The sequence below is a fragment of the Bufo bufo genome, chromosome 8, assembly GCF_905171765.1.
Source record: "Bufo bufo chromosome 8, aBufBuf1.1, whole genome shotgun sequence".
NCBI classification, from domain to species: domain Eukaryota; kingdom Metazoa; phylum Chordata; class Amphibia; order Anura; family Bufonidae; genus Bufo; species Bufo bufo.
Genome location: NC_053396.1, coordinates 203,598,020 through 203,618,741, shown reverse-complemented (window position 1 = coordinate 203,618,741; position 20,722 = coordinate 203,598,020). Strand labels below are relative to the sequence as shown.

Genomic DNA, 20,722 nt, shown 5'->3' with positions numbered 1-20,722 from the left:
AAAAAGCCTCCATATTTGTAATCAAGACAAATTGAAAAAATTATCTTTAGGTCATAATGGAGTACAATGCACTAATAAAAAAAAATATATATATAATTGCCCCCAAAAGGTGTACATAGCCTTTAAGTTTCTAGTCCGCCCCTGGGGGAAGGAAGGTAAGTGCTGTGACCACTGGGACACAATTTCCGATGCTACAGGAGGGAATCGTACCCACTTATACCCCCAGAGCTGGCATTGTAATTACCTTTCTTCCTGCTGGGACATGTGCAGAGATGAAGGGTAGAATATACCATTGGACTCTGAAGACAGGGACTGAATGTCTGTGTCTTCTAAAGCTGAAGATGCCTCAGTGATGAATGTCCTGTTGTCTAAGTCGTCGTTCCCATCCTCAGACTGTCAGAAGTGATAAAGTTCAAAGAGTCAAAGCAGGACTGTGGTGTTTAGGGAGAGCAGTGGACAGATGCTCGCTGACACTTACCTCCAGCAGATCCTGCAGACTCTTGGGTTCGATGTCTGTGGTCTCGTCTAGGAAGGAGTTCTGCCCTGGCTCATGATTTGGGGTACAGCTCAGATCATTGCTGTTCAAGAAATTTCGGATCAGGACCGTGCTGTCACTTTGGGCCCATCGTCCTTGTGGCCGATATTGATTTTGGGAGAGGACGACCAGGGGTTCGTTCTGTTCTTTATCCTATAAAATATGAGAAGAGATGGAACTAGTACCCATAGTTATGAGATTCGCTAGAGAGGTGGGGCTTCAATTCTGGGGGCAACAAAGCAGACATTTCTGAGACTCCATGTAAAATCTTGGCCAGTCCTGAATAAACTCATAGCTCAGTGCTGTGTGAATACTGCCTACGGCTGGGATCAATTTTGCATGTAGATACATGAAGACTGGACACCAGAGATGCAAGAATGGTAACATGCTACTAAACCACCCCCAACCCCGCATTGCTAAGAGGTATCAGAGCTGCTTGGAAAAATGTCGCTGACCCAAAGAATTACTCTTGGAAAGTGTGGAGACCCAGCTGGTGTTGAGTCTTACAGGCAATGCTCCCTGGGAAAGAATATGAAATTTATCTCTCCTCCAGAAGAAAGAAAAATTGTCTAGCGCCACCTATAGGTAATTACCCTGTAAATCAATGCCCTTAAAAAAGCTATGGATATCCGCAAGACCACAGACCTATCTGTAGGCAGCACGTTCTGTTCCTCATCAGTACAGAGTATTGTTCAGGTTGGCTGGGTGAGTTGCCATTGAAGCATCTCTTGAAAGGTCTGGGATCTTCTGGTGGAGAACCAGTGGGTGTAGGGAGGTAGGCCAGGCCAGGCATACTGTTTCCCCATGATGCATATCAACTCTCCAACAGAATGAAGAAAACTGGAGCCAAAACTGTGCTGTCTACAGATGGGAGACTGGCTTAGCCAATCCCAAATCCATATTTCAAGGTGCTTTAAAAAAGGTCCCAACATTGACTTATTGGGTATTTAGCCAGGAACGTACACACACACACACACACACACACACACACACACACTTTCCCAGTATATGTGCTTCAATCACTCCCAGGCAATGCAAAGTGCAATTCCCTAGATTTTTTATGAATTTACATTATTATTTTTTTTATTAAGCAGACAAAATTTATGATTTAAAAAGTTGTAATAAAAATTAAAAAAAAAGGCATGCTTGGCTTCACCCATTATGTCAGTAAAGTGATACATGGGTGAATACATATGGCAGTCCTACTGACCATCATATTGCTCAATGTATTCACGACAGACAACATAAATACATTGATAAATCTCCTGTTACTTTCTATTACAAAGCTGGCTGCCTGCAGCCACCACTAGGGGGAGCTCAGCGCATAGGAATTTATGCTGTTATAATTGACTGAAAATCATCTGCTTGCACCAAGCTCCCCTTGGTGGTGACTGCATGAGAATGAAGTGTTTTCATACTGGAAAGAGATGGAGTTCAGCTCCGGGATCCCCTGGGCCCGAAGCAGTCGCTTGGCCGGCCTCCACTGAAATTGCGCCACTGCAAATAGCTATAGGTGGCACTAGCAAAGCAATGCTCTTCTTTCTGGTGGAGACTTTATCATTATCATATCCAGCGTTATATTACTGAAGACATGGCAGTCCAGACAACACCCTCACACCTGCATGGCTTACCAGTTTTCTCGCCCACAGCGGCAGTTTCCCATTGGTCTGCAGAAAGGTACAATCTGGAATAAAAGAAAAACTCACATTTTTGTTAAGTTTTCCCCGATTTTAGTACCTCATAACAGCAAAAGTGATGCATTACTGTGTATATCACTTGAATGGAGAGAGTACTTGCAATTACACTAAGTCACCGCTCCACAGCGCTGTGTACTGACCAGGAAGTGGCGCTCCATGCGGGGCGCTTTGTCGTCAAACAGCTGATCGGCGGGGTGCCTGGATCACTGCCGATCTGATATTGATGACCTATTCTGACAATAAGTCATCAATATATATGGCAGGACAACCCCTTTAAAAATGTAGTATAGCCACTAAGTTAATCAAAATCGATCTGTATAGCGCCACCTGCCGTTTGTTATTTTTTCTTATTTCTCCGTCCAACTCAGAGGTGGACGCACATACTCAGGTCCATCCTTCAACAGCCTCCTGAGCTGTGATAGTAAGAGAGCTGCAGCAGAAAGGACACTCTCCCTGAGCTGCAGCAGAAAGGACACTCTCCCTGAGCTGCAGCAGAAAGGACACTCTCCCTGAGCTGCAGCAGAAAGGACACTCTCCCTGAGCTGCAGCAGAAAGGACACTCTCCCTGAGCTGCAGCAGAAAGGACACTCTCCCTGAGCTGCAGCAGAAAGGACACTCTCCCTGAGCTGCAGCAGAAAGGACACTCTCCCTGAGCTGCAGCAGAAAGGACACTCTCCCTGAGCTGCAGCAGAAAGGACACTCTCCCTGAGCTGCCAGCTTGATATAAATCTAGCAGAGCAGTGAATGGGGAGATCTCAGGATCCATGTGAGGTACAGGGCAGGTTCTGGCTTTGTTGGAAAGGTATCGTCATGTCCTGTATGATGTCTAATTTTCATTTTTTACATGGGATAGCCACTTTAGAGATCACTCATCAGCAGGATCACCCCTGTTAAACCAGTCATATTGCCTGGAAGGGTTAATCCGTCTGATTAAAAGGATACCTGCCTTGTGTAAAGAGAGTAAAAATGCTTCCGTGCACTGAGGGGCATGGCCAGCACTGGAAAGCTGAAGTGCACCGACTGTCTAGACTCCGCTCCTCAGTGCACTGAAACCTAAGTCCCATAGCAGTGAATGGAGAAGACACTGCGCATGTGCGCCGTGCATTCCAATCACTCCGGGGAAACTGTTCAGGACATATGAGCGAGTCCTAGAGGTGGGACCTGCACTAATCTGACAACCCCTTTAAGAGGTTAGATAAACTGCTGCCGTCAAGTGATAAGGGACGAGGAGGTGACCATTTACCTGCTTCCAAGCCGTCGTTTACTGGAGTTTGTGGCAAGGGCTCGTCAACATCAATGCTTCTATCGAAGAACAAGTCGTCGTTGGAGCTCTCATCCAAGGGGCCAACCATGAAGGTCTCCCTCCTGGGAAGAACATAGGTCAGTAATGGTCGAAGAGTGACTGAAGGGCTTTAAGCAGAGCGGAGCCAAGGCATCTCCATATGGGCAAAGGTACAAGGAAGACGGGCGGCTTGAAGTGGGTTGTCTCAACAGATATGGACAGTGGTCATCATTGTGAGGCAACCCCCTTCATGATCTGGTTGGTGCGCTCAACCCACCTGGAATTAACCAGGGACCTTGCATCCACAGGCAGGTTGTTCTTTCCCTCTATGGCCGTCTCCATCAGCTGGTGCCTCATACATGTGGTCATGACCGGGTCCAGCTGCCAGACAAATATGCAGCTGCAGAGAACAAGTGACGAGATTACAGTCATCAGAACTAGCAGCGGAGTACCATCCTTCCTTTACTTAAAGGGGACCTCCCCCGACGGGTCCGTTTTAGTAACTTTCTGCATTCCCCATGTAGCCACAATCTTGAAGCATCTATTCTTAGGACTCTATTCCTCCATCATTCTTCCTAGAATGGGTCGCCCTGCATTCACAGTTATGGGACTGCTGACTATAGCCGAGTGTTCGCGCGTATATTTCTCGGACTCCCATAGCAGTAAACGGAAAGGTGGCTGCGACTGCGCGGTGCGCTCTCCATTCACTTCTGTGGGAGTTCCGGGAAATAACCGAGCGCGCTTGTTCGGCTCTTTCCGCCTTCATAGAAGTGAATATAGGGTGGCCGCACATGCGCATTGTGCTCTTCTTCACCGGGGCCCTGTCCTAGGGGTATGTCACCTGACATTGGTGGCACATCCTAGCCATACGCTACCAACGTGTTAGATAGGCGAAAGGGCATTCAACAGTTCAAAGCAGCACCTGGATTTGAATACTTTTGTAATTACATTAAAAATTTAGCATAGCCACCAAGTTATTCACTGAAATCTATCTGTATAGCGCCACCTGCTGTTTTTTTTTATTTTCTTATTTCTCTGTCCTGCTCAATAAAAAGGTCGCACATGCTCAGTTTCACCAAAGCTGTAATAGAGAGAGCTCTAGCAGACGAGACGCTCTTCCTGAGCCGTCAGCTTGATCTAAATCTAGCAGAACAATGAATGGGGAGATCTCTGGATCCCTGCGAGGTACCGGGCTGGGTCTAGCTGTTAGAGGTTCTCATGTATTATAGGATGTCTGATTTTAAATTTTTACATTACTCATGGGACTACCCCTTTAAATCTTTCCCTCAATAGTAAAATTGTCTAGTCGGGCCTTGTCTTTCGCTGTCGGATAACCCCCTTTTTAATACTGGGCCCCCAGCGTTCATAGAACTTCTCTATACATTCCCATTGCGTCTTTTCCACCTCCAATTTCCCTGAATACACGAGTTGCCTTAAATGATGCCATCAACACTCCCCTATCCGGTAGTCGGGCATGGATTCACTGTTTAAGGGCTGTTTCACGCGAGCGGATCCCATGCGGGTAAAGAGTGCCAAGCCCCGCTCCGGACAGCAGAGACACGGAGCAGTAACAGGATTGATAACGCTCCGCGCCCCTCTGGGATCTTTTTACTACAAAATCACGGTGACAACTTTATCTCACTGTGATTTTGTAGTAAAAAGATCAGAGGGGCGCGGAGCGTTATCAATCCTGTTACTGCTCCGTGTCTCTGCTGTCCGGAGCAGGGCTTGGCTCTCTTTCACGCTGCGGATTACCCGCACGGCATCCGCTCGTGTGAAAGAGCCCTTAGGGAACACTTTAATTCTCTTGCCTATTTCCTCGCTCCATGCTTGCTGTAAAGGAAGCCTCACCCTCTGGGAGCCAAATATCTTCCACACAATGGCTCCCCTCTCACAGCATAAAATCTCAGTGAGAAGCTGCATCCCCCCCCTCCTCCCTGCTTACCATTTACTTTATTACTGTATACATTACAGTAATAATGTTACACTTAAAGGGGTATTTTAGTAACAAAGGTAACCCCTATCCAATGGACAGCAGATGATTAACAGATTGTGGGGTCCAAATGGTTGAACCCCCACCAATCTTGAGAACAGGTCCGGATGGGGCATCAAGTCAAGCATGTGCCCTGCAGCTCCATTCGTTCTCCATGCTGGACATAAAGACGGGACCCTATTCTCGGGATCAGTGAGGTTCCCAGCAGTTGGACCCCCACCGATCACTTAGTTATCCACTATCCATAGGGGATGACGTTCAGTTACGGAATACCCCTTTAAATGCTGGGTTTACGCGCTCAAGGTGCCGCATGTGGTTCAACCCGCATTTAAGGCTCCAGACCTGTCTCCAGACACGGTGATCAGTCTTCGGCAGTCACTGGTAAACGTCATGTCGGTGACAATATCTGGAAAGAGAAGATCATCATCAGTCTCCACAGTCAGGGTCGATTAGACAATTAAAATGACGACATGTTCTCCCGGCATTTCAGTGTGCGCTTTGCACTAGGCGGAATCTGCCACCCATTGTTATCAATGGGAAATCTGCACCGTAATTTATACCTGGGTTAGCCCAACGAGGCAAAAATCGGCGGTCAGATCCGCAACATACACACTGAAAAATCACGGCAGATTTCCGAAAGTCAGGCCTGGATTTCTGCCCTGGATTCAGACGTAAATACCCAATGTACACTGCCTGTCCAAAAAAATAAAAAAATAAAAGTCGCCACCTGGATTTAACTAAGCAGATAGTTCTGAGCCTCCTATTGGATAATTACTGCAGGGGCGATTATATTTCAGCAACAAGTTTTTTAACCCCGACTGGTGCAATGAGTTGTTTCTCATTTCTTAAACAACCATGTCGAAAGACGCATCTCGTGGTCGTGGAAAAGATGTTCGTCTGTTTGAGAAGGGTCAAATCATTGGCGTGCATCAAGCAGAGAAAACATCTAAGGAGATTGCAGAAACTACTAAAATTGGGTTATGAACTGTCCAACGCATTATTAAAAACTGGAAGGATAGTGGGGACCCATCGTATTCGAGGAAGAAATGTGGCAGGAAGAAAATCCTGAATGATCGTGATCAAAACGTTTGGTGAAATCAAAATCGAAGAAAAACAGTAGAACTCAGGGCTATGTTTAATAGTGAAAGTAAGAGCATTTCCACACGCACAATGCGAAGGGAACTCAAGGGATTGGGGCTGAACAGCTGTGTAGCCGTAAGAAACCCACTAATCAGTGAGGAAAACCAGAAAAAATGCTTCAATTTGCTAGGGAGCATAAAGATTGGACTCTGGAGCAATGGAAGAAGGTCATGTGGTCTGTGAGTCCAGATTTACCCTGTTCCAGAGTGATGGGCGCATCAGGGTAAGAAGAGAGGCAGATGAAGCGATGCCCCCATCATGCCCAGTGCCTACTGTACCAGCCTGTGGGGGCAGTGCTAGGATCTGGGGTTGCTGCAGTTGGTCAGGTCTAGGTTCAGCAACAGTAAGTGCTCCAAGAATGAGGTCAGCGACTACCTGAACATACTGAAGGACCAGGTTATTCCATCAATGGATTTGTTCTTCCCTGATGGAACGGGCATATTCCAAGATGACAATGCCAGGATTCATCGGGTTCAGGGAGCAGGAGACATCATTGTCACACATGGATTGGCCACCACAGAGTCCAGACCTTAACCCCATTGAGAATCTTTGGGATGTGCTGGAGAAGGCTTTGCGCAGCGGTCAGACTCTACCATCATCAATGCAAGATCTCGGTGAAAAATTAATGCAACACTGGATGGAAATAAATCTTGTGACATTGCAGAAGCTTATCGAAACAATGCCACAGCGAATGCGTGCCGTAATCAAAGCTAAAGGCGGTCCAACTAAATATTAGTGTGACCTTTTTTTTTTGGTGGAGACTTTTTTTTGGGGACAGGCAGTGTATATTACAGTGTGAACAGAGCCATATATTTAAAACGTGTCAGTACCGCTCACCAGAATAGTCCTTTCTATTGATGGGAGTGAGGGAAATACGGAATGCACACAGGAGGTGTCCGTATTTTCTCCGAAATATGGACGCAGTTGTGTGCGTGAAGTCTAAGAATGATAAATGTGTGGGCGAGAAGCCAGTGCTGACAGACAGTGAATAATGCTAGCGCCTTAGTCTGCCCCCCCCTCCCAAGTCTGCCGTCAGGACACCCCAAACAGATGAGATAGCCGATCCTGCCAAAATCGGCAGGTTCGGACGACTCGTATCTGATGTGCATGCCCATTACAATGGTCTCCTTTCTGAGCAGGAGCGACCTGGTAACAGAATGGGGATATCCTCAGCTGCACTGTGACTGTCAGCAGAATGCAGACTGACCTACACAGCAGATTGTACTCTGCATACAGAAACAGGCTGTAAGGAAAGCGTATGAAATACAAGAAACCAACCGGAGTGTCCATACATCACCGCCACACATTCTCCGGTGTGTAGGTCGAAGATGGAGATGTTCTTATTGGAGCAGCTGGTGGCAAAGAATCTTCCCGATGGATCCATCTGTACCTGGAGATTAGAGGCAGCGTCATTAGAAGTCATGGAAGGGTCCCGCTTATCGATCCGAACATACAATGGACCATCTTAGGGAGTAGAAGCACGACAGGGGGTTTAGGTGACTCCTAAACCTATTTCCTTTTAGGATGTGGCTATAAGTGGAGTCCCCTGTTCAGGACCCACGGACTGCCGCAGGCAGTGAACACCTTCCGGAGGACTCCGCGCACTCGAGCAATACATGGAAGGCTCCTTCACAAGAATGAAGGCCGTGGAATGGTTCATTGCTCCTCCGTGGCTTCCTCCATCTGGTGATCGGCTTCGTGGTGAGGGCTTGTGGCTCGCTGCATTTTGTTCGTGATAAAAGGCAGTTTTAGAAACAAACAGTGGGGCAAAAGTATGAAAAATTTCTAAGAGACAGTGCAAACTGACTGATCCCAGTGGCTGACGCTGGAGGATAAATGGCGCACCCTCCACTGTCTAGTCGGCCTACATTAGAAATTTGAGCATTCTTGGTGCACACCGTCGTACCTGGAGCCATGACCCTTTCTGGTAGATCCCACCCAAGCCACATACCCTTGTCTGATCAGTCGCAGAGGGTGTAAAGCACGTACGCTAGGAAATTCCCAGAGCACACCGTCTTAATCCATATTTTTTATATTTAAAGGGAACCAGTCCCCTATCTAGACATGTCTGTTTTACTCGCATAGATCTGTCCTTTACGTCGACATGTAAAGCCTGCATTACACTGCCCGATTTTTCAGATGAACGCTCGTTAGCAATCATCTGGCAATGTAATACTGCCGCCGACCACCCAGTGAACGAAATTATTGTTTGCAGGTGGTAGATCAGGGTGTCTAATAACAATCTGCCACTGGCAAACCACTGTAGAGCACGGGGACGAGCGATGGCATAGAGATAGCTCCTTCCCGTGCTACGGAGATCGCTGCATGTAATAGGAGCGGCCTCCTCCGCTAGCGAGCAGGCGATTGCCAGGAGGGAACGATTCTCTGTAGTGATCGCTGTTAAGGAAATAAACAAAAAACTAAAACAGCGACATACATGCATAAATTAGAGGTTTTATTGAATCTTTTCCCTCAACAATATGGATCAATCCGCTCAGCTTCTTCTGCTCTATAATATCGTGCTTTCAGATTGCATCGCATTTTGTGGCGACAGGTCCTCTTTACCGGCTCCACAGGAGGATCATATTACACATGTCAATACAAGTCTATGGAGAGGGGTAGGGGGGAGGAGTGAGAAGGAGCACGCACAGACAAGCAGACTACTGGAGCTATATGGGCCGAGATAAACTTACTAAGTGCTTTATTCAAGTTTTAAAGTGGGCTCATCGGAGCCCATACATTCTAATACTGTACGGAGACGAATCGCCATACAGTATTATTCCGAAGTTCTGAACGAAGCGACTTCGGATGAAGCATCCGAAGCTCGCTTCGCTCAACACTACTGATGGCCTATTCTCTGTATAAGGGTCTGACACCCGGGAACCCCACCAATCAGCTGTTTGAGAAGGCACCAGAGCTCACAGTAGCGCCACGGCCTTCTTGCAGCTCACCAAGCACAGTGCCGTACATTGTATAATGGCTGTGCTTGGTATCACAGCTCAGCCCCATTTACTTGAATAGGTCTGACCTGCGCCTAGGCCATGTGAGACCGATGAACGTGCCGTCGCTGGTCTATCGAAAACGGAGAGAAGGGTGAGGCACTACTGCGAGCACCGCTGCCTTCTCGAACAGCTGATCAGTGGAGGGTCGGGGTCTCAGACCCCCACTGATCAGATACTGATGACCTGTCCAGAGAATCGGTCATCAGTATAAAACTCCAGAAAAACTCCTTTAAGTATGCAAACCAGAGACATCTGTTTCGGGGTTCCTGCTCTCATCAATACAGATCAGGAAGAGAAACAGTACCCCACCCCCTTCTCCGAGCAGCATCAAAGCCAACCAGTACCCTGCTCTGTATAGATGAGGGCAAGAACCCCAAAACAGCTGTCTACAGACAGAAGGCTCTAGTTTGGCCGGTAAGATCTAATTGGTAACACCAGGCAATGATAACCGAGAAGCCACATGTATACAAGACTGTGGATGGTCACCTACCTTCAGCAAGGCTCCTCCGCTAGCAGAGGCTTTCAGAGCCCTCTCCTGCTTCCCTGATGAAATATTGTACAGCCTGTAATAAAACATCACTGTAATACATATCATACAGCCTGCAGATAAAGGGTTAGCGGATGCGGGGCTAGTGGTGAGCGTACCGCCGCTGTGTAATAAACTGTGCAATGCCTCGTAAAGATCGATCACCTACCTGATATTTTTATCCTGACAGGCGACTGCCGCAGTCTTCTGAGAGACGTCAACGTCCAGGTCATACAAGGTGGTCTTTTCCACGACGTGGTGCAGACGCACAAAACCAATCCCATCGGGCAACTGAAAACGAAGACGCAAATTGAACCGAATAATCCAGAGAACTGAACCCCGATATTTACAGAACCGGAGGCCGTCATGGACCTGGGGTAACAATCCGGCCAACAACGTTATTGCATCTAGAAGGGGACCTAACCGGCTGCCAGACATCTCTAGCGCCAAGTGCATATCTAAAAACCTTGGGGCTCCATACAAAAATCTGAAAAAGGGCATCACTCCACCATGACGTCTTCATTACCCCGTCTGATTATTTTGGTCCCTTATCTTTTCCTCCTTGTGTTGGTTTCCAGTTGCTCTGCCTTAAAGAGGTTATCCAACCCCTAAAATAACTACCCTACTGCCTGGGCCCCTCACACTGGTTTTACTTACCTTGCTCCCCAGCTGCATCTCCCAGTCGCGTGGATGAAAACATCAGATGTCAGGGGGGCAGCCAATAGCAGGCCGAAGTGGGGGATGAGCCTCCCTAGCATCGTAGGTGACGCTAGGGAGGCTCGTCCCCATCGCGGTGCGCTTTTGGCTGCCCCCCGTTGTCACCAAATGCTTTCATCCGTGCAACGGGGAGATGCTGCAGTGGCCGTCAGAAGCGACACAGGTGCCGGGGAGCAAGGCAAGTACAATCAGTGTGAGGGGCCCAGGCAGTAGGGGATGCATTTTAAAGGTTGGATAACACCTTTTAAAGGGGTGTTCCAGCTAAACAAAAATAATTGACAGCAGGATCAATGGGGCTTAAAAACTATGCTCCCTGGGTGCCCGCTGCTCACACAGAAAACGCCTTTAAATGCCGCTGAGGCAATCATTTGCTGTGGTGGGTCACTGCTTTGTTTAGCTGGAACATCTTTTTTAATCTGTGTCATAGCCCCCCTGACCAAAGGGTTAAAAAGTCAAGATCACAAGATCCTTAATCCTGGCCATTAGCATGAACAGGAGCTTGAAAGTCATTAGACATAGCAGCGAGAGGTTTTATTCATATGCAAATAAGTTGGAGCACCAAGAGGCGGGTCTGAATCCTTTGAGCACTGCTCTGTAATGACACTTGTGCTTTGCACACTCCCCCTCCCATTGATTGACAGGACTAAACAGCAGGCTGAGGGCAAAGCTGTGTCCTGGCCTAAACATATCATATACTCGATGTACTGCAGCTTCACCACACTGAGATCTGCTCAGAAAGCTAATCTACTTTCATTTAATGTTTGTGTGTGAGGTTAAATTATATCCAGTGTCCCCCTTAACAGTGACCTTCACAGTGCCCTGCCCCCTTAATAGTGACCCCCACAGTGCCCTGCCCCCTTAATAGTGACCCCCACAGTGCCCTGCCCCCTTCAGTTACATTCAGTGTTCAGCCCCTTTAAAATGTGATCTCCACAGCACATGGAAGTTGGTGATGAAAGAAGAACCCTATGTCCTATGTCCTCCAGGCCTTGATGTCTGCTGGTCCTCAAAAAAAAAGGATCAAACAGGAGTCATCCACCTCTCCCAGTGGAGCAATAAGGGATGGCAGTGGTACATCAGTACGGGAATAGACTACTTACCATCTGAGCTGGACGGAAATAAATGCTCTTATCGGCTCCACAGCTTATCATGTGCATCTGGTCTTCATCACCTGGAAGATACAATGGGCAAAAACATGGCAGCTGTAAAAAGTGAACCCATACGGTCCCATACACTGCTGGATACAGCACTAAAGGTTCCTTTTCACAGACTGATCTGGGCAATTATCGGGAAGGCAGTGTAGGCACCTTCATTCCCAGTAATTGCCCGATGTAAAGGTGGCACCGATAACACGACCACTGAGCAAACACTCGTTCATCAAGTGGGAAGAGTAAAGACTTTATGACGTTCTCCACATTTAGGCCTCTTTCACACGGGCGTTGCAGGAAAATGTGCGGGTGCGTTGCGGGAACACCCGTGATTTTTCCGCGCGAGTGCAAAACATTGTAATGCGTTTTGCACTCGCGTGAGAAAAATCGTGCATGTTTGGTACCCAAACCCGAACTTCTTCACAGAAGTTCGGGCTTGGGATCGGTGTTCTGTAGATTGTATTATTTTCCCTTATAACATGGTTATAAGGGAAAAGAGCATTCTGAATACAGAATGCATAGTAAAACAGCGCTGGAGGGGTTAAAAAATAAAAATAAAAATTTAACTCCCCTTAGTCCACTTGATCGCGGCCCGGCATCTCCTTCTGTCTCCTTTGTTGAATAGGACCTGTGGTGAGCATTAATTATAGGAACAGGACCTTTGATGACGTCACTCCAGTCATCACATGGTACGTCACATGATCTTTTACCATGGTGAATCACCATGGTAAAAGATCATGTGACATACCATGTGATGACCGGAGTGACGTCATCAAAGGTCCTGTTCCTGTAATTAATGCTCACCACAGGTCCTATTCAACAAAGGAGACAGAAGGAGATGCCGGGCCGCGATCAAGTGGACTAAGGTGAGTTAAATATTTTTATTTTTTCTAACCCCTCCAGCGCTGTTTTACTATGCATTCTGTATTCAGAATGCTCTTTTCCCTTATAACCATGTTATAAGGGGAAATAATAATGATCGGGTCTCCATCCCGATCGTCTCCTAGCAACCGTGCGTGAAAATCGCACCGCATCCGCACTTGCTTGCGATTTTCACACAACCCCATACACTTCTATGGGGCCTGCGTTGCGTGAAAAACGCAGAATATAGAGCATACTGCGATTTTCACGCAACACACAAGTGATGCGTGAAAATCACCGCTCATGTGAACAGCCCCATAGAAATGAATGGGTCGGTATTCAGTGCGGGTGCAATGCGTTCAACTCACGCATCGCATCCGCGCGGAATACTCGTCTGTGTGAAAGGGGCCTTAATCTACATCAGCTCTCGGAGTCCATACATATACGGAAGACGACCGCACCTGCAAACTTCACTGCCGTTATAGAGGAAGAGTGATCATCCAGAGTCTGCAGCAAAGAATAATCGTGGTCCACGTCCAGGATGTGAATGAGGCGATCTCTGCTCGCGGAGGCTAAAAGCATCACTCCTACAGCGGAGAAAAGCTGATACATGACATTGCAGGTCTGTTGTATATTCTTGTACATAGGGGGCAGTATTATAGTAGTTATATAATTATACATAGGAGGCAGTATTATAGTAGTTATATTCTTGTACATAGGAGCAGTATTATAGTAGTTATATTCTTGTACATAGGAGCAGTATTATAGTAGTTATATTCTTGTACATTGGAGCAGTAGTATAGTAGTTATATTCTTGTACATAGGAGCAGTATTATAGTAGTTATATTCTTGTACATAGCAGTATTATAGTAGTTATATTCTTGTACATTGGAGCAGTATTATAGTAGTTATATTCTTGTACATTGGAGCAGTATTCTAGTAGTTATATTCTTGTACATAGGAGGCAGTATTATAGTAGTTATATTATTGTACATAGGAGCAGTATTATAGTAGTTATATTCTTCTACATAGGAGGCAGTATTCTAGTAGTTATATTCTTGTACATTGGAGCAGTATTCTAGTAGTTATATTCTTGTACATTGGAGCAGTATTATAGTAGTTATATTCTTGTACATAGGAGCAGTATTATAGTAGTTATATTCTTGTACATAGGAGCAGTATTATAGTAGTTATATTCTTGTACATTGGAGCAGTATTCTAGTAGTTATATTCTTGTACATTGGAGCAGTAGTATAGTAGTTATATTCTTGTACATAGGAGCAGTATTATAGTAGTTATATTCTTGTACATTGGAGCAGTATTCTAGTAGTTATATTCTTTGAAAATTCTCTTTTTATTGAAAAGTATATTGAAAATACATACTACAACATTATGCAGTGACATATACAAAGTGGTTGATATCGTACATTGCTTTGAGTATACATAACAGCTTGAAGGACTGTAGATATGGACCTAAACAGAATTCCGTATATAAATAACAGGACAATACTAATTTCCCATTTTTCACATACAGACAGAATAATCATATCCCATTATACAAGTATTATGCAAAGGTTACAGATGCATCTTACCAGTATATAAAGGTCTTGTAGTATGACTGGTGAACATAATGACGCAGAAATAGAGGAAAAAGGGGAGGGGAAGGATATGGGGATAGGGACAAGGAATAGGGGGGAGGGAAGGATAAAGAGGAATAACCAAAAACAACAATCCATCCATGACACTCGTTCGTATGCAGCATATTAGATATCTAAAGTGCATATTGAATGTATTCATATTCACAGGTATTATTTTGTCAGTGACTCAGACATGGTCTAGAACGCGTACCATTAATGCGCATATATACCCTCTACCCGTGAGCTCATAATGTACCACTACTAGCAGACCCGTGTGCCGTCTGACTATTCGGAGGGTCATCCCTAAACATGAGCCAGGGTGTCCAAAGCTTCACATATTTGTTGTGATTCCTGTCCTCCCAACTCGCCAGTTCCTCCATACGACAGATATGGTCCACCTTGTTCAGCCATGCCTCCACAGTGGGGGGTTCTGTACTCAACCAGTGCTGCGGGATGAGCAGCCTTGCCGCCTGGAGTAATTGGGTGGTTAAGCATCTTTTTGAGGGAGAGAAAGAGGGAGTCGGGAGCCACAGGAGCACAAGAGTAGGGGGCACTTCCACAACTACATGTGTTATTTTCTGAATAGTGGATAAGACACCTTCCCAGAATGGACGGATCCTAGGACAAGACCAGAAGATGTGAGACAGAGTACCTGTATCCTCCAGACACCTCCAGCATTTATCGTCCTGTCTCATACCCCTGATAAACATTTGCTTTGGAGTCATGTACCACTGGGTGAGGACTTTGTATGTGTGTTCCTGTATCCTGGTACACCTTGAGAAACCGTGGGAGTGCGCATGTATCCTCATAATGTCAGTCTCATTCAGTTCCACCTCAAGTTCAGCAGCCCAATGCCTCAGGTATTGCGGTGTTCCAGGGGAGCGGGGAGTAACCAAAGCCAAGTAACACAGAGAGATCAGTTTACGTGGGATGGACTCAAATGTTAAAAGTTTCTCAAACCAAGACTGTGTAGGTTTATGTCTATTACTCTCTATTAGTGGTCTGGATACTGAGTTAAGTTCAATCAGTTCTAGAAAATTACACTTTTTTATAAGGTTGTGTAGTGGGTGTTGGTCAGATAAGTCGCCCGAGGTCGCCCCCAGGAATTCCTCTGTTGTAAACTTGCGTAGTTTATGCCAGGTCGTTGCTATTTGTTTGGTATTCGGTCGTATAGTGAAAGGAAGAAGGTCCGCTGGCATAGATGGAGAGGGGTTATTTAGGAGGTTAAGTTTGCCATTTAACTGTTGAATTACTGAGGCGGTTCCCCTAAGCAGAACTTGCGACCTAAGATTAGAAGTAGTAAGACCCCAGAGGCCCGCCCTCTGGACAGACGAAAGTTGGGCAAGTTCTAAGTCGCATCCCCAAGTCTGGTATTTAGTGGCATGTAGCTGAATCCATCTTTTTAAATGAATCGCCTGATAGTATAGGTGTGCGTCTGGTAACCCAAACCCCCCCGTGCTCCTCCCCTGTATCAGCCTGCTATGGGCCAATCTAGCGGATTTCCCACCCCAAAGGAACGTTCTAAATAACCTCCTGACCTGGCAAAAGAAGGACATAGGGATAAAAACGGGCAACATTTGCATCACATACAGGAGCCTGGGCATGATGAAGGCCTTCAGAAGGTTCTTTCTACCCATCCAAGAGTCATATGGGATTTTAAGCGAGTGAAGCTGCTTCTGTATATCATTTAAGAGGGGGTTTAAAGTTCAAACTGAAAGTTTGGTCCAAATCTGCTGGTAATTTAATTCCTAAGTAGGAAAGATGAGAACCCTGCCAGATAAACGGGGTTGTGCCTTTTAAAGAGGAAATCATTTTGCTTGGCGCTGAGACGTTCATCGCCTCTGACTTTGTATAATTAACTTTAAAGTTAGAGATCCTCCCATATAATTCGAAAAGGGATAGAAGATGCGGAAAGGCCTCGACAGGGTTTGTGAGCATAACCAGTAGGTCATCTGCATAAGCGGCATTTATAAATTCTACAGAACTATCCCTAATTTTGAGACCCTTTATACCGGGGTGTTCTCTTATAGCTTGCAGTAATGTCTCCATTACCATGACGTACAGTGTAGGTGACAGAGGACAGCCTTGGCGAGTTCCGTTTGTAATCGGGAACGATTGGGATAATGTACCATTTACCCCTATACGTGCACTAGGTTCATGGTAGAGGGACATGATGGCAGTTTGGAATTGCTCTGGAATGCCAAGTTTATGTAGGGTTTTCCTCATGTAGCTCCAGCTTACCCTGTCAAAGGCCTTTTCCGCATCCACACCCAAAAGGACCAGTGAGGCCTTCTCTTTCTTAGCCAATTGCATTGCTGAGAGAACCCTACAGGAGTTTTGATTTCCCTCTCGTCCAGGCACAAACCCGGCTTGGTCCGGGTGAATTAGTTTCGGCAGAAGGGGAGCAAGGCGGGAAGCCAGCAACTTTGCCCATACTTTAACGTCTACGTTGAGAAGCGATATCGGCCTATAACTGCCGCATTGGTTAGGATCTTTACCTGCTTTTGGGAGAATTGTGACCGTCGCTTCCAGGGATTGCCTATGGAGAACAGAACCATTTAATAGGGAATTACACCAAGTGGCCATACGAGGGGTTAGGACAGATGATAATTTTTTATAATACCCCACAGAAAACCCATCAGGTCCAGGGCATTTCCCCATTGGCATGGAGCTCAGAATATTTGATATTTCCTCTATTGTGACTGGGGCAAGGAGTTGTTCCCTATCTTTGGTCTCCAGTTTGGGCAGATTGAGGTTCCCCAAGAACTTGTCAGCAGCCTCTTCTATATTAGCTTCTGTGTCGTCATCTGGGCATTTGAGCCCATAAAGCTGACTATAGAACTTATGGAATTCTTTCGCAATATCTGAAGTTTTATGTAATAGCCTGCCATCTTTATCTTTAATTCCAGCTATATAGGAAGCATCTTTTTTCTGCTTAAGGAGCGAAGCCATAAGCCTCGTCCCTTTGTCTCCATGAGCATAAAAACGGAACTGGGCATATTGGTAGGATTTGGCCTGGTGATAGTTAAGGTGATCTTTTAATTTTTTTCTAGTTAGTGTTAGTTCTTGTTGGGCCTCTGTGGTTCTGGATTTTTTGTGCAGAGATTCTAAAGCTGAGATCTTCTCTAGTAATGTATGAAATGTTTTTTGTCTTTCCTTCTTTTTCCGACTACCCAGGGCAATCAGCTCCCCCCTGATGACCGCTTTATGCGTTTCCCAGACAGTCGTGACAGACGTCATCCGTGGTGTTCTCCCTAAAGAAGTGTTGTAATTTAGCTTCTATGTCTCTCATTCCCTCTACGTCGTCCAGCAGAGTCTCATTTAATCTCCATTGTCGAGATTGCTGAGGTAATTCAGAGAACACCACGGATGTCGTGACAGGAGCGTGATCTGATACCGTCATAGGATCAATGGTGGAGTTACTCACCAGTTCAGCGTGAGCGTCAGAGATGAAAATATAGTCTAGCCTGGAATAGACCTTGTGCGCAGCTGAGAAGAATGTGTAGTCTAAGTCAGTGGGATGAGTCAGGCGCCAAGTGTCCAGTAAATGGGCCCCTGCTAGATGCTTATTAATCCTGCCAATAGCCGCTTGAGTCAACTGTGAGGAATGATCTGAAGCGTCTACCAGTGGGTTTAAGGCCACATTAAGATCCCCCCCTATTAAACAAATGCCCTCTGCAAAGGAAGTAAATTTAGTCAATGTAGTCTTCAACCATAGGCCCTGACCCCGGTTAGGACTGTATAGACTTGCCAGTGTTACCAACACGGTCCCTATTTTACCTTTTACAAACACAAAACGTCCCTCTGGATCAGTCAAGGATGAGACAAGGGAGAAGGGAACCCTCCTGGATATGGCAATCCCCGCGCCCCTGTAAGCCTTGGCATGAGAGCTGATGAACCACTGATTAAAGTAGGACTGGGAGAGTTTAGGAACATGGCCGAGCTTAAGGTGCAGCTCTTGGAAAAAACAGACATCTGTGCGTCTCTTCTTTAGAAGTCTGATCACCTGTGAGCGCTTTAGGGGGGTATTAAATCCCTGTACATTGAATGTAGTGCAGTTAACTGCAGCCATCAGTGTAGTGATATACACATGTGCGTGCATATAATAACATCCGTGAGCATGGACAGGGAAACAGGGGGAACAAACAGGGGAACGCCTTGTCCTGGACAAGGTCCTTTGATCCCTTTAGCCAGAATTTTGTTAATAAAAGCAAAATATGTAATCCTGCAAGCAAAAGGGGGTCAAAGGAAATAAGAGAACTCCGTGCGGGAGCACAGGAACCACCGGTGACAAGGTGGGAGCAGGCCGACATAGTGTCAGACAGTACTGCTCCTGGCCACAAATCAGGGTTCCCCACCCCCACAAAGTGTGCTGACATTAGTATGCATGTGTGAACATAGCCACTCCTATAACTGCCTGACAGAATCTGGCTATACATATCAGGGAATCACAGTATACTGTGTGCACCTACTAACTGACAACCTGAGAGAATGCATCACTTATATAACCTCTATGGTAGTCGCCCATAACAACATGAAGTGAATGCAGCTTCCACCCTCCACATAGGGAGCAATGACGTCCTCCATCTTAAATGTGCTCCTATAACATATTGAACATTAACTGAGGAGCTTGCAATCTAACAGCCCACATACGACCTGTGGAGAATGTTCAAGTAATTCTTTGCTTGGCTCCTTTTCTTGGTGGCACCTTCGACCATCTGGAACTATCAGGGAGTTCTGGGAGCGGGACGCCAGTGTCCGCCGAGGGCAGCCATGATGGGATATCTTGTGGCGTGGTGTTGAGCAGCTCCCATGCCGCCGGCAGATCACTGGGGGTCCGGATCGTGCACCTCTTTCCTTCCCTGGAAAATGTGAGGCCAAATGGAAAAAGCCACTTAAAGGGGATCTTTCTCTGGTGCAGAATCTCGGTGACCGGGCGCAGGATTCTTCTTTTATTCAGGGTTGAAGGCGCGAGATCCTGGAATAGCAGAATCTGGGCTCCATCATGCTTTAGATCTCCCTTCTCCCTGGCCGCTTTAAAAATCACAGCGGTATCTACGTACCGCAAGAGACCGCAGACCACATCACGAGGGGGTTCTCCCTCCCTGGGTTTAGGCCGCAGAGAGCGATGGATGCGCTCAATTGTGACTGCAGATGCACCTTCAGGGCCCAGCAGGGATGTGAAAATGGCTGCCGCTGCTGCAGGAAGCTCTTCATGTGACACTGCTTCTGGCAGGCCTCTGAAGCGCACATTTTTGCGCCTGCTTCTATTTTCCTGATCTTCAATCAGGGCATATGCATGATCCAGAGAAGACAGGTAAGCAGAGCTGTTATCTCCAATCACACGGGTGTAATTCAGGATGGCCCCCTGTGTATCTTCAAGCCTCTCCACTCTATGGCCGATGTGCTTAATGTCCTCCTTTATCTCAGTGAGCTCCTGCATCACCGGCCGTATCACTGACAGGAGGGCCTGCTGCAAGAACCGCTTTGAAATAGGTTTCGCAGGCTGAAGCTGCTGAACCTGAGAACTCTCACTAGCCGGGCTGTCTGCTCTCTCAGCCTCCTCCATGCTGTCATCAGGGTCAGGAGGGGCCATCTTAGGTCTCTCTGTTACTGGAGCTGCAGGCCGCTTGTTAAAGTATTTCTCCATCTCAGAGGGACACCGATCTTGCTTGAGGGGTTCAGGTCTTTCTTTGGGCAGGTATTTGCCGATTTTCCCCATATTTGTGCAGTTAAGAAGCAAAATAAACCACTTTGTGAGGCAAAGAAGAGGAGAGCTCTCCTCACATGCAGCCGGTCAGGAAGCTGGTCAAGCTCCACCCCCCTATAGTAGTTATATTCTTGTACATAGGAGCAGTATTATAGTAGTTATATTCTTGTACATAGGAGCAGTATTATAGTAGTTATATTCTTGTACATAGGAGCAGTATTATAGTAGTTATAGTCTTGTACATAGGAGCAGTATTATAGTAGTTATATTCTTGTACATAGGAGCAGTATTATAGTAGTTATATTCTTGTACATAGGGGCAGTATTATAGTAGTTATATTCTTGTACATAGGAGCAGTATTATAGTAGTTATATTCTTGTACATAGGAGCAGTATTATAGTAGTTATATTCTTGTACATAGGAGCAGTATTATAGTAGTTATATTCTTGTACATAGGAGCAGTATTATAGTAGT

At 46.2% G+C, this 20,722-nt stretch overlaps 1 protein-coding gene across 2 annotated transcripts in view; it reads right to left on the bottom strand.

The window, feature by feature from the left end:
- The window catches only part of WDR62 (WD repeat domain 62), a 52,263-nt gene that overhangs the window by 14,565 nt on the left and 16,976 nt on the right, over positions 1 to 20,722 (bottom strand). Inside the window, exons 13-23 of one of the 2 annotated variants that reach the window (XM_040405959.1) lie at positions 13,363 to 13,488; positions 11,993 to 12,063; positions 10,345 to 10,466; positions 10,140 to 10,212; positions 7,926 to 8,037; positions 5,850 to 5,913; positions 3,792 to 3,914; positions 3,476 to 3,597; positions 2,167 to 2,219; positions 479 to 688; positions 245 to 393 (exon numbers count right to left, since the gene is read on the bottom strand). In XM_040405959.1, the coding sequence (XP_040261893.1) occupies positions 245 to 393; positions 479 to 688; positions 2,167 to 2,219; positions 3,476 to 3,597; positions 3,792 to 3,914; positions 5,850 to 5,913; positions 7,926 to 8,037; positions 10,140 to 10,212; positions 10,345 to 10,466; positions 11,993 to 12,063; positions 13,363 to 13,488 (1,225 nt within the window). The remainder of the gene's footprint in view (positions 1 to 244; positions 394 to 478; positions 689 to 2,166; positions 2,220 to 3,475; positions 3,598 to 3,791; positions 3,915 to 5,849; positions 5,914 to 7,925; positions 8,038 to 10,139; positions 10,213 to 10,344; positions 10,467 to 11,992; positions 12,064 to 13,362; positions 13,489 to 20,722) is intronic. The other variant, XM_040405960.1, reaches the window with a different exon arrangement.